The sequence below is a fragment of the Oreochromis niloticus genome, linkage group LG2 (assembly GCF_001858045.2).
Source record: "Oreochromis niloticus isolate F11D_XX linkage group LG2, O_niloticus_UMD_NMBU, whole genome shotgun sequence".
NCBI classification, from domain to species: domain Eukaryota; kingdom Metazoa; phylum Chordata; class Actinopteri; order Cichliformes; family Cichlidae; genus Oreochromis; species Oreochromis niloticus.
In genome coordinates, this window is record NC_031966.2 from 19,178,700 (window position 1) to 19,192,942 (window position 14,243).

General features: G+C 38.0%; 1 protein-coding gene across 6 annotated transcripts in view; it reads left to right on the forward strand.

Annotated features, from left to right (window-relative positions):
- drp2 (dystrophin related protein 2) overlaps nucleotides 1–14,243 on the forward strand; it is a 168,354-nt gene that overhangs the window by 123,593 nt on the left and 30,518 nt on the right. For all 6 annotated transcript variants that reach the window (XM_019364752.2, XM_013271340.3, XM_005467432.4 and 3 more), the window contains 4 exons: nucleotides 2,078–2,234; nucleotides 4,729–4,875; nucleotides 10,357–10,435; nucleotides 12,316–12,376. In XM_019364752.2, the coding sequence (XP_019220297.1) occupies nucleotides 2,078–2,234; nucleotides 4,729–4,875; nucleotides 10,357–10,435; nucleotides 12,316–12,376 (444 nt within the window). The remainder of the gene's footprint in view (nucleotides 1–2,077; nucleotides 2,235–4,728; nucleotides 4,876–10,356; nucleotides 10,436–12,315; nucleotides 12,377–14,243) is intronic.

Sequence of the window (14,243 nt, forward strand, 5' to 3'; positions counted from 1 at the left end):
TCTGTGCCCGTGAAACTATTAGACAACTCGTTATTCATTACTATATTTTTCTTTTAGTCATGAAGAGTGACTAAAGCGCACTTATGATTAAATATAAATGATAGGTGTGGCATATGTGATTATTCTTTTTGCTTTTGTGAGTCCGCGCAGTATACTCTGTAGTCTACATATAATGAACAAGACAGATAAAGAGAGAGATAATGGAATGGAGTTAATGGAAAAAGGAAAAAGAAATGCATATTTGTCATAATTATATTACAGTTTCTCAGAATTACTTAGGCAGATTGGTTGAAACCATTTCCCATTTCTCAAATAATCACAAAAAACAATTTTCAAACTACATTCACAAAACCTCCGACACTTCTGAGAACGCCAAACATCAAATAATAAAATTGTTCCATTAAAAAAACAAAGCAAAACAAAAAAACAAAACCAAAAGAGATAAAAGAGAAGTAGATTTCATGTAGTGCAAGTATTACCACGGAAAACTACTAAGACAGTCGATCTTCAGATAGAGTGATATTTTAAGTTTATTTTTCAAGCAAATTGGCATAAACTCTAAGTCTTAATCAGGGTCCACAGACCATATCTAGCCAGTGTTCTTGGCTTTTGTTGTTTGTCATCATAGCCATGTGGCAATTACTTTCTTTCTTTTTTAAAAAATAATTTAATCAATGCTGAAAACCATAGTCTGTAAAAACAGCATGGAACATTCATTGCAATACAATGTTCAGGGCATACTGTGCAATCTGCAAAAATAAAATCTACATGTAATATACAGCAAATCGAGATTGTGATCGTTGAAGATGGTTGGTACACTTCATCTGAACCACCTATTTAACTGCTTATTAATGCAATTAACTGAGTATATTTAGACATGGTCAAGATAACCTTCAGAAATTTAATTTAGGCATCAGAGGAAATGTGGAAGAAAGGTGATTTAAGTGATCTGGCACCAGATCTGGTGGTCTTAGTATTTCAGAAACTGCTGATCTACTGTGATTTTCCCACACAACCATCTCTAGTGTTTACAAAGAATCATCAGAAAAAGAGAAGATGTTTTGCAGAACATTTCCTTTAGGACCGTACTGTAAATGTCTTCTGATGTTAAATGTAGCACGTTAAACCCAGTGCTGGTAACTAATGAATTGGCCTGTGAGTATATAATTGTATGGAGTTATAAATATGAAATATAAACATGGAAAATGAAAAGTTAATTTTTCAAGACAATTTATTTCTTCCTTTCATCTTAGATGATTTCTACCCATTGTTGGTGTCAATTTATTCTGCTATCGGTTAAGTTAGATCATTAGCAATAAGAGCAAATGTTTCTGAATCATGTTTAAGAAATTAAATGTCTTGTAGTTGTGGTTAGCCTTTGTCAGCTGTGACTCCCATTATACATTTATGTTTTAGTGAGTGATTGTGTTTAGAAATTTAGCAATAAGAGAAAATGAGCTCTGCAAATTATGTTGAAGTAGGTAAAAAATGAAATGGAAAAGGTTCAAAGAGCAATTAATTTAGCAAAGTCATTCTACTGTGTTTGTTTCAAAGAATGAGATTTTGGTATATATTTATAATAAAACTTTATCATTTTATCAAAAAAGAAGATCATACAGCAGAACAATGCCTGTGTGTGTTTTTAAGGCTTTAAAGTCAAGAGTTGTTTCTTCCTGTGACTGTGGGTGTGTGTGTGTGCCTCCACAGCAGGTTTATGTAGCAATATATTTCATGTAATACAATTACCATAACCTGATTACAAAATGTGGCAGCTATAATCCATTACAGAAACAATTATGAAAACACATTTATCAAGGTTTGAAGTCATGAAAATTCAGAGCTCACTTTTCTCTATATCGAAACTTGTTTTTGCACAAAAGCCATTTAGAACTGGTGGAATGAAATATATATTTATATACACTCCCTTATTGAAATGACAGCCTGTAAATTTGGATAAATGGGTTGTTTCACTGCATGCTCCATGGATTTTGATTGATTTATTTCCTCACACTGATTCCAGATTTTAATTGATCGGGTAGTTAATTTTAAAAAGTTGCATTTTTTACAAAACCTCCAGACATATGGAAAGGACTTTGGAGCGTCTTCTTCAGATCCAGGCTGCAATGGAAGAGCTGGCAGGGGCCTTAGAGCAGGCAGAGGGGGTGAGGGATGCCTGGGAGCCTGTTGGAGACCTCTTCATTGACTCTCTGCAGGACCACATAGATGCTACCAAGGTACCGATCTGCAGTACACTCTCGGCTTTATTTTTCTCTTATCTCTCCCTCACTAATCTAAATTGGGTTTACCTGTAGAGTAACCTAATTGTCTCCTTTGAGATTATCGCCTCTGGCTATCTCTGAAAAAGCACACATTGTGACACTACAACATGTCACAAACAAACATCAAAAAACATGACATCCAGCTTTTTTTCTTTTTTTTAATTCTAAAAACCGCAAGTATGCGATCCTCCTGCATAAATAGGTGATCTGTTTCAAGCTGTGTTCCTTTAAAGTGATTGTTTTTGTTGCCTGCATGCACATTCCTGCCAGAAAGGCTGTAATCTGACAGATGATGACAAGGCCCTTCAAAATGACACTGCGATGTGGCAGGGGTTACAAATCTCAGCTGAATAGATGTTGTTAAACAAATGACAGGTCATTGGTTTAGTCATTATAGAGTACTGAGTTCTGTTGCCGCTGCCTGTAATTGTGCGGCGCTATTCATTAGAAGCGAGGGCACTTCACAATAATCATGTCACTGTTTGGACTCCTGTCACAGCCAGCACATGTTCAGCTCAGTCTTTAGGGCAGGCTTGTCAGTTGGCGTCATCTGTACTCCTTTACTCCCTTGTGCTTACACATGGGTGCATGCACATGCAAAAACAGACACATGGATGCACAGAGGATGCAATTATAAAAGTACACCAGACACTTTTGCATTCGAATGTGGAGTAGATCTTCAGCATCTACTCTACATTCCACACATCCTAAAGTGACATTTTTAAAAGTCTTGTTTCATCTGATCAACACTCAAAATCCAAATATAACTTTTATATTATATACATCCTAACTGAAAAAAAACCAAGATTTTAATAACTCTTCTTGCATGAAAAAGAAATACTTACATAATTTGTAATTGTAAAATTAAATATCAGATTTTATTTTATTATTTTTTTTTTACTGTTTTTCATATTTTAGCATAGATTCCAATGATTTTTTATTAACTCTTCATTTTTGCTGGGGTAGCAGATTTTGAGAGATTCAGGGATTAATTTTCTGACATCAAAAGAAGCAATTGAGTGTATTCTGCATGAGAAATGATTGGTCAACAAAATAAAAACACTGGCTTGTGAGCAGATTGCCCATAGTTTTCATGGAAGGTATCGACTTGTCTGCAACTGTAAAAAGGGTGAAGAAAACTGAAAATGAACCATTTGCCTTCAAAGTAAAAGTTTAACTTACAGCTGCACTCACCATGTTTCACTGTGTAAAGTGACGAGCTCTTGCAGACAAGTAGTTGTATTTCAGAGAGGCAAAGAATCCGCGGGTAGTGGTGAAAGTGATGTTTCAGTTATTACTCGTGTTGATCCTCAGCATGAGCTAACTTTCACAGGATTAGTGTTCATCATTGTTGTTACTGTAGCAGAATGATTGCCATAGACTGAATACATTCATCCCACTGAAATGTGATAAATAAATTATTTTATTGCAGTTGGAAAAAAAAATAAATGAAGCAAATGTGAACTATGAAAGTGCCTGGACAATTTTGTTTATATAGCACATTGAAAACAACAGAAGTTGACCCAAAGTACTTTCTGGCCAAGTGTATTTCCACTCCAGATCTACAAAAAACTGTGTTTCAAAACACATGAAAAAGTGTGAAATGTGTGTTTTATTGTTTTAACTAATTAACGGTGGAAAGCAACAATCATGGTCATGAAAATCTATTCAGATTTAGAATATTAATGGTTCTTTCATTTTATATGCTCTGCTCTCCCCTATGTAAGCTACCTTTAGGAGTTAAAAGTGTTAATATCTGTAGTTGCTATTGGCGATAGTGGCCTTGTATTTACTTGGCATCATATCAATACCAAATTTTGAAATATTGCACAGTCCTACGAGCAACCATTCAGATGGTACCAGTCGCTTCTAAATCGGGAAAACTTTATACAGTTTTGTTCTTTTCATTTTGTTTGCCTTTTATAGTCATTTTCCCATTTAAACTGAGTTTAGCTTAGATTTGGGATTGTGAAGCTTCTAAAAAAATCTAAAGCAAAGGTTTTCACACAAAATCATGAACACCAAAGGCATACAACCAACAATGCAAAATGCATGGGACACTGGCATGCATAAACTGCTGAAGTACTCACATTCATCTTAGTTATCTGGTTTTCCCAATTTACACACTATAAAAAGGGGCTGGGGTTGGTTCAGTTTCAGTACTGTACATTCTCTCCTCTGATCTTAAGACATTAAAACATGGCTTTCTGCCAAATTCCAGACCAGAAAGCTATAACGGATCAAGTTTCCATTGATTTTTTTAATTTATTTATTTAATTTAAATGTAGTTGGTCCAGACTAGATGTTTCTGGATTGCGCTATAATTCCATCTATGTCTGATGTTGTTCAATATTTTGTATTTAATCCCCTCTCTTTTCCCACTACTCCTGTTTACGTCCAACTCCCTGTGGTCCTCTGTTTTTCTTGTTCTCGCTCATGCTCCATCCAGTTATTTAAGGAGGAACTGACCCAGGTGAAAGAGGGCATGAAGCACATCAATGATCTAGCCCACCAGCTGGCAATCTCTGACGTCCATTTATCGATGGAGAATGCCCGTGCCCTGGAGCATCTCAACAGCAGATGGAAAGTGCTTCAGGTAGAGTTCACTATTGGGTCCATAGTGCCTGTTTGACCCTGTCAGCAGCAGGTTGTGCAGCAGTCACATTCAAAGAGGACATAAGAGAGTGATTCCATGTGCAATGTTTGGGCTTTTAATGGTGTCTATAATTCTGGCTTCCAACTGTTTTATGTTTTACACATCTTTTGAGCTTGTGAAGAACAGCGGTGTGCTTTTGGACATTGATGAGGGGCCGTGTGCGTGATGAAGAGTTTTCATACCATTTAAGAGGAAGATCAGACTATGTTTGCAGGCTGAAAGATCAATGATGTATCTCTCACTTAACTCACAGAACGGTTAAAGCCACTGGATAACAACATCACAAGATTGGTAATTTTAAAGAAAGAGTATAAAATTTTAGAAAATATGTTTCTTTGTGAAAATATATCAGATTAGATCAAATTCATGAGCAGGCAGTTACTATATCTAAGTGAAAAAGCTGGATAGAGAAATATAGCTATTTGATTAGTTAAAAAATCCACAGCCAGCAGAATACAGTGTCATTATACATTACTGTTTGTGTATGAGTTTTATAGAAAAGTTGCCTTAAAATGATTAAGCTGGTTGGATGTGTTGGTATGTGTATTTTGAGCTTTAGAGGTAGTCTATTTAGCTGTTTTCACCATCTGTATACAAAGTTATGGCTTATTGCTTATAAATCTCAGGGAAAAATAAACAGTCTTAAGGTCAAAATGTAGAATATTTATAGAATGTGTTAAATGAAACTAAGTTGCACTTTAAGTTTTAATTTCTTCACTGTTATTTTTGCAGTGATGTTGGTTTTTGTTTTTTCTCTTCCCACAGACTAAAAATCACTTTCAAAACTCGTACTAATAGTATATAAACTTGGCTGAATGAATGTTGGATTTGCATTGGGAGCATGTAAATGTATCAAATCCCAGCAGCCTTGACATACTAATCATAATATTAACCTGCTTTATGAACATCTGTTGTTTTTCCAATGGCATTTTCCAATGGCTGTGCTTAAAGGAGCTGTGCATAAACAAATGCCTGCAAACTTAAATGAACTGAAACGACATCATAAGGAAGAATGTGAAACAATATGGAACATTTCTGTTTTTAAATGATATATTTTACTAGACTTTTGTCCTCACATGATCACATGATCGCAAATATTTGCCGCGATTTTCACATTTAGAGAAATCTATAATTTTATTCACACTAATGCTCCATTTCACTTTAGCTGTCTGTCAGTGGTGTCACAGCCTTTACCCAAGCCAGCCATCAAGCTAATGTGTACTAATGGTATTCTATATTGTTATAACAATATTCTGCATGGTTATAGTTATTTTAGTGCCATTGTGGTAGAATGGATTCATAGCATAAATCTGCAGAATATTACGTGATAAGATCACGTCAGTGTAGGGCACAATTGGTAAGAAATGTACCAATGACAACAGAGTCTGTCTTGACCGCATACAGCAGCTTTAGCCATCTGATGGTGTTTCTAATAGGAAAAGTGTGCAGTGAGTGTACATCAGTGCGCCAATGAGATGAACATATATTTGAACCCATGCACTTAAATGAAGAGGGTAATTCATCAGTGCCATGAAAGCACTTATTCTTAACCCCCTTTAAAAATTGAACTGAACTTGGCTTCCTCTCAGTGCTTAGCAGAATGCTCAGTTGATGCATTATCTACTGTGCATTACTTTAACTGCAGTGTTTTTCCAGCTTTACCCACCATCAGTAACCTAGTAACACTCCTGCAAGCACAACAAAACCCTCTCAGCCTTCACTGCATCTCTTGTGAGAACATCCCCTTCCCATTAGATAACTGTCATGACACCTCTTCCACACCCTGACATGATGATTGCCACTCCAGCCTCGTTTCCTCATGAGCTGTCTCCACTCTGAGCATGATGATTTTCAGTGTCTGTTAAACTATTCCTAGAAGTTAATTCCTAGTACCCACTTTGCACGCTCGCTGTGACTTGTCTCAGTGTGACTTTCAGATTGCGTCCGAGGCTCTGAGCACTTCATGGACAGAGCAAAGCAAAACAGAACAGACCACTATAGAGAAGCCGTGTCTTTGATTTGTCAGCAAGAGACTTTTTTCCAGGCTCTCTGTGGGACTGAAAGAAATAACAAATAAACAAAAATAATGCAGCCTGTAAGAATCATGTGTCAGTGCTTTCTAAAGATTTTCTCAATAACTAGCCTGAAAACTTGTAGGTAGATGCTCTATGGTTGTCTGTCAGTCCACCCACCATGTTGGTACAGAAATATCTCATCAAAATAAGTTCAACTTCCATGATTTTTGTCCCTTTTATTGTGCAGTAATATAGGGTGAAGATGATTTTTCTGAATGATTGTGTTGTTTCTTTAACTTTTTCCCTTTCATGCACCTTAATGTAGCATTCCCACAACTACTCAATGGTTTTCCACTTGTTTAAGTGATGCTTAATACTATAGACTGTCACTGAAATGCTTTCAAGCAACCTATACTAATTCTAAGCATGTAATCCTAAATATGGTTAAATTTTAAATGTGTTATCAGTGAACAATGAGACTCAAAACCAAATAGATTAGGTGGGTAGATCACGCAACAAAGCTTCAAAAATAGCTCTCTGGAAAAATGTGAACTTGTGTGCAGACATGTTTTAATGTAGAGAATATACTCCCTAGAATCAGTAATACAAGCAGTGGGTGTGTGGGTGTAAGACAGAGCTTGTACTTTGTTATCAGGTACCCTGCCATTGTGATTTGTCTTTTTAGTAGTTGATCCAAAATACTCATTCAGTTAAACTAATTAAGTTCACTGGCCTTTGCTTGCAAACCAGTAAGATACTCCCACAGAGTCTTTATTTATATACATTAGTAGCCTACACCACTTCTGCTGTAGATGTATTTTTCTTTAATAAGAGTTAATGAGAGAAATTTAGATGATTGTTTAAAACATTCACACGTGCTGAAAACCCCAGTCATCCATTGTCACAGCCAGCATTACCCTAGTGACAGGAATAAAGCAGGAAGCTAGAGAGAGAGATGAGGTCCACACAAACCAGCTTTTTTCACCCTCAATAAACATGCAAAAAAACATACTAAAAGTGCTATCTCTGACAGGTGGCATTAGATTGCAGCAGCACCCAGTAGTGTTAACTCACAACCATTTACAGACTATCCATGGTTTACCCTCCAGCCCTGCTATTCAGATTGGGTAGCCTAATCTACAAAAGCGATTAAATATTCACATTATACTGCTTTATGCCGCATCGCTGCAAATGCTTTACCAGTCTGTTTGTCAATTACCCACATCAGTCTACCCCTACTCATAAACACCACCCCTAGATACCAGAACTCTTCCACAGAATTCTTCTCTTTCCCAGTTAGAGGTGCTAATTCTCATCACCAGTCACTTTCCACTTGGCTCCAAACTGCACCAGTACAAGTGGGAGGTTATGGCTTGATGAAGCTGACAGGACCACAGCATGTAGAAAAATCAAAGATTGTGTGAGACCACTAAGAATCTTCAAATAGTTTTCAGACCCAAAGTAGAAAATGTAATAGAGGCGAGAAAGTCATCATAACCTGAATTTATACACCAGCAGTTTAGTTAATTGCTTACACAGAGATTTCAGAGTTAAAAAACTTTGTATTTCCTACTGGCACAGCCAAACCTAACAAGCTTTCTCCTCAATCAATCATCAATAATCATACCTTAGTGTATGTAGTCATTTCTCAATCATTACAGTGTTCAAAAGTGACCAAAAAGTACAAACTCAAATGCAAATGTTTCCTCTCTACTCATTTAAGAAGTATTGTTGAGTATCATTGCATTCTAATATTACATTAAGTTCTTATCCAATTTGGTATATGAAGAAAGAGCAGGGTTTGGCTTAGCTTGCTCCTAATTTATGTCCTTTTGCATAAATTGTAAAAAAGAGTCTCCATGCAGAAGTTCTTTCACAGCAACTATTTCTGCTACGTATATCTTTGAAGCAGCTATGTGCCGCACAGTTCGTGTGCCCTCTGGTCTTTGATTTAGGTGGTAAATGAAGGTAGATGAAAGCTTATAATCTTCTCTGATGATCAGTGTGGTAAACAGATTTTGAGTATCCATAGACACCAGCAGATATTCATCTCCCAGATTTTAGATTGCTTTCAGATTTTCTGTGATTTTAGTAGGGCCCAAGCAACATATGAAGAGATAGATGTTAAAAATGAGAGAAAATCATTTCAATCTTGTTTGAGCTGCCTAGCTTGTACTTTAGTTGATCTGCTGTCTCTCTGCATTCACAGTATTAAAATAAGGGAGTTGAGATGCGCAGATGTGGTATCTTGGTGAGGACTAACAATCCTGCAGGGTCTTTAGCGTACAATATAAAGTACCTATTCATGTGATTTGGTGCTTTAAAAATAAAAACTGAATTCAATTCAATTAATTTGAAATAAATGGAGAAACCTCCTCCTTTGTCTCGCTCTCTGTGTCACGTTTTGCTGTCTTAATTAAAATGATGAATTTTAAATCCCAGCAACATCCTGTACCCTGTTTATTTTGGCTGGACTGACGCTAGCAAAATTTGATTTGCTAATATTTGTCGATCATGGATAATTTAGTCATTTGTCTTCCTTATGGCAACCCAAATTGCCTGTACAGCAAATAGATTTTACAACACAGAACAGTTGGCAGTTATATCTCCTCGGCACATTGACAGTGCTCTATATTAGTCCCAACCAATTTAAATCACACTCCAGAGTGTGTGTTTTTTTTCTAGTAGGGGAGCAATGATATGTGTACACCGAGAGATGTTAACTTAATATATATCTATCTTTACAAATTGTATCCCACTGCAGGTGCATCTTTTTGGAGTCTAACAGTCTCCCACTCTTTTCTTTTTCTCAATTTATCTGTCTACCTCACACAGAGTGGATTTACCTCCCATTGTTTGAGGATGCGTTTCAACATCCAGCTGACAATGATTCAAGTGCCAAATCCAATATATTTCAAATAAACCAGGATTAGGCAGACTAAATCCCATTTGGTGGGAAACATAACTGATGAAATGTTTTTACAAAGGCAGTGGCAAACTTAATTTTGTCAACTCCACGGTCTCCGTGATTATTGACGCTGCACATGTGAGCTCTTGCACCCTTCTATCTCTCTCACTCATGTCATCCTCTTTTCCTCCAGCTTTTTTTTCCCCCCAGCTGCACTGACACCGCATCCAGAAGCTACTGCTCTCGTTTCAACAAAACATATTATTTTCTAATATCAGTCTTCATTTCCTACCTGGTGCTCTTCAAAGGCTCTCAAAGTCCTTCAAGAGGAGCAGCAGATAAAAAAAGACATAATTTATATTCCGCAGTTAACTAATGGAGGAGAAGCAGGTGGTCTGTGTGTGTGCGTTTCTATTGTGGGGGTTTTGTGGTGCAGGGACGAACGGCACGATTCCCTTTGATTTGACTTTGCATGTGTGTGTTTGCGTGTGTCCTCAGGGTTCCATAGAGGAGCGGCTGAAGCAGCTCCAGGATGCACATAGAGACTTTGGCCCCGGATCGCAGCACTTCCTTTCCAGTAAGAGCCATTTTCTGCTATTTGACGTTGGTGCCTCATGTTGCACCATTCTGTACCACCCTGTGCTGAGGCAGGCGAAAAGAAGCCTAGGTGTATTACAGTTTAATGGTGATAAGACTATTAATTGCTTTGTTTGTGTGTGTGCCCGCACTGGGCTGTGTGTGCATTTGGGTTAGAGGTGGAGCTGGGAGGCTTTTGTGCATCTGTCTTTATCATCTCTAGCACGCTGCTATGATGAGCATTCCCGGTGAAGCTCATCACAAGAGTCATTGCTCTCATTTGAGCAGAGATACATATTTGTGAATTCTGTCTTTTCTTTTACCTACTGCTCTTCAAAGACTACAAAGGAGTAGCGGGAAGGTAGGGGTGGGGGTGGGGCTGTAGGGGGCTGAAAAATTGGATTTACCTTGCCTAGTTTAAACTGATGAAGTGAAAAGGCTGAATGATGCAGGGATCTCTCTGTGCAAGTGCATCTGAAGTGTTGGTGTGTACTTGTGTGTCTCCAGTGTCCTCACCAACCCCATCCAGATTTACTGCTGTCACGCTGGATCAGAGATGCCACACTGGGGCTTATATAGCACTACTTCACTGCCAGCTCAGCCCACTATGCCCTGCAGAGATGTCTGGGTTTATGTCTATGTGGTTTTATGCACCAACATGCCTATATTTCAGCTTGTTTCATATTCCATATAGGACATGGATATGCATATATATGCACACAATTTCTACTGACACAAAACTGTTAAGTATTAAGAATATTCAAAGTAATTTACTTTGTGATTCCTTAGAAAAAAGCTGTATTGTATCTAGTAGAGTCACTTAATATGTTTTAGTTGCTAGCAGTACAACCCAATTTCTGAAGTGGTGTGATACACGAATAAGTGAAACTTTCCCCAAAAGCAGATATTTGAAAGAATAGGTTTGGCGAATAATGATGTAATATTTACACTTATGTCAAGACGAGTATATTTAGTCTTCATAGTATGATTAGGCCCTATAGTGGAATATTTATAGTCTGATATTAGTACTTTGACTTCAGCTGTGGTGTGTATCTGTGTGTACTGTGATCAGCTCAAACGTTAAAACCACCTGCCTGGTGTAGTTTCCCCCCTGTGCTGCCAAAAACGGCTCTGACGCATTGAGGCGTGGACTCTATCCTGAGATGTGTCTGGCATGGAGAAGTTGGCAGTGAGTCCTTTGGGCCTTTTAAGGTGCAGGTGGGGCCTCCGTGTATCAGGCCTGTTCTAGCGATTAAAATGTGATCTGGGAAGCTTTGAGATGGAAGCCGTTCCAAAAGTTTTGCAGGTTGTTAGGACCACTGCTACTGTGCTGTTGCTTTGGAAGGGTTGTTAGGGTGAGTGGTAGATGTCCAACTAACAACCAGGATCCAAGGCAACATTTTGCATTCTCACAAGATGATAAATTATTGACTTCACCTATGTGCTAATGATTTTAATGTGATTTTAATGTTTGGTGTGTTTTATAGATACAGAGCACACAGGTCTGCACTGTCCCATGTCATTAAACAATAATGGGCAGTGACATGGATTGTTGTTGGGTATTCTCTTTGTACCCTCTTTGATTCTTCGCTGAACCTCCTCTGGTTCAGTTTGGGGGGGCCGTTAAATGCTACAGTCACCCCGTGTCACCGTCTTCTCTACCTCCAGTATTCTATTACGCCGTGCCAAACAAACCAATGCTCTGTGGAAATCCCACACAATAGACTTGTCTCTTTGGCTGTACTGTGCCTGTTTAGCTCTGTTAAGAAGGTCTGAATGGATATGGTGTCTGGACATGCTGACAGGGACACTGTGCACAATGGCTGTTCATGCATGACATCCCTATTTCAAAATTGATTTTGTCTCTCTGTATTTGCACAGGTTCAGTGCAGATACCATGGGAGCGTGCTATCTCCCCAAACAAAGTGCCCTACTACATCAAGTAAGTGCAACTTCACGTTCCGTGTCTGTGTTGTCGGAGAAAATGTACTTTTTCCACGGCAGATTAAGTAGTTAGATCACAATTGGGCTCATTTGCTATTTTTCAAAGCTGGTAGACATATTGCATTTTTACCTGTGGTGCAGTATTTTAAGGTCTGGTCTTCTAGGTATGGCCAAATGTTTGCAAGTTCTGTGCTCACTTTTTACAGAACACTAATCACAGAAGCCTTAGTCAGTGCTGTCTATTTGCAATGCTAGAGAAGTTTATTCAAGCAAGATGGATGCATCGTCAGACAAAGGCAGCAATGCTTTGTGCAATTCTGCTGACAACAGAAAGTAAGAAAGAAAAAATATGGAGACACTTGCAGATCAAATGTCATTCACTATTATGTAGAGACAACACGTTAAATATATCTCTAACAATGGCAGAACATGCTCTTTACAGTTTCTGGTGATAATCTCTTAAGAACAGCTGACCAAAAACTCTTAGATGACAGGAATACACAGGTTTACACACTGACCCCTCAGGCCATAGCCAGGGACTGGGAATCACCCAAACTGCATCTCAAACTTCAACTAATCTGGTAGAAAATAATTGTAGAATTAAGTTATTTAACTTGGGTGTCTTGAAGTAAACTGTTTCTATATAAAGCCCCTGTTACTGGGTGTTCCTTGCTTTGTATCTTCTTATTTTTTTATCGTTGAGATCTCACAGTGAGAGGAAGGACAGTTGAATACAATTTGTTCACCTGCATCATAGTTCCATGATTACCCTGAATTTTCATACTGATTTTATTTCCATTATCGTGCTCATGTTAGATGTTTCCTTTTATGGAAGTTTTTTTGTTTTTGTTGGGGTTTTTTTTGTTTTTACAATGACTAATCAGTTGTGACTGATGTATCTGCTCCAGCTACATCAGTGTCAATCAACATGAAAGCTGCAATAGAAAATCACTTTATGCTTGTCATGTCAATCACATACTCAAGCTATGCCTATGTCCTCTTCACTTGTCGCTATTTTTGTGGTAGAGAAATAAGCTGGAAAACAGCTGGGGGGAAAAAAAGCCATCAGCCATACACCCAGACCCAGGCCCCTTTGAATCACTGAAGGAAATAGAAAGATGTGGGCAGCATTAAGAGGTCTTAACTGCAAAAACCAACCAATGACTAGACATTATTTTCCTATAATAAACTCTCTTATAACACACACCCCGACCATAGAGACAGAAGTGTGCCTCTTGAGAACGATTGTAGAGAGAGAAACTAGTTTTTCTGCGTCAATTTGGCATAATGTATCCATTGTACAAGCAAATCCATCACATGGAGTATAATAAACCTTCATTAGATTAGAAACAAATGCTTCCCATTAGCCAAATATTTGTTAAAGAGTGGATCAACTCTAAATGATTAGGACGAAATTCTGTTGTGCCACTGTGAGCCCTGTTTGCCCAAGAACTCATTTATCTGTTTACCTCATCAATACTGTTTATCTTTGGAGTGTTATAGATTTCATCATTGAACCGTGGATATGTTTGTTTAGGAGTGTGTTCATACACTATTGTATATGTATTGCAAACACTGGTACAGTTTGTTCTCCTAAAAGTATTTGTCTTCTTAATAATTTGAAACAAAGCTTCATGGCTTTTGCTTTAGTTCACTAGTCAGTTCTTTATGGGCTATAATACTATTCCAGTGGGAGTGGAAGTAGCATCTGAGTAGCACTCCACCGGGTACCAATCAGTGAGTGCTCGCACAGGTAAAACGATGAGCACTGCCCTAAAAGCCTCCTGGGTCCTGGGCTGGCAGGCTTCCTACTTTGGAGTTTCCCATTTATTTTCCTGTGCTTGTCCTTTCTATTGAATCTCTTT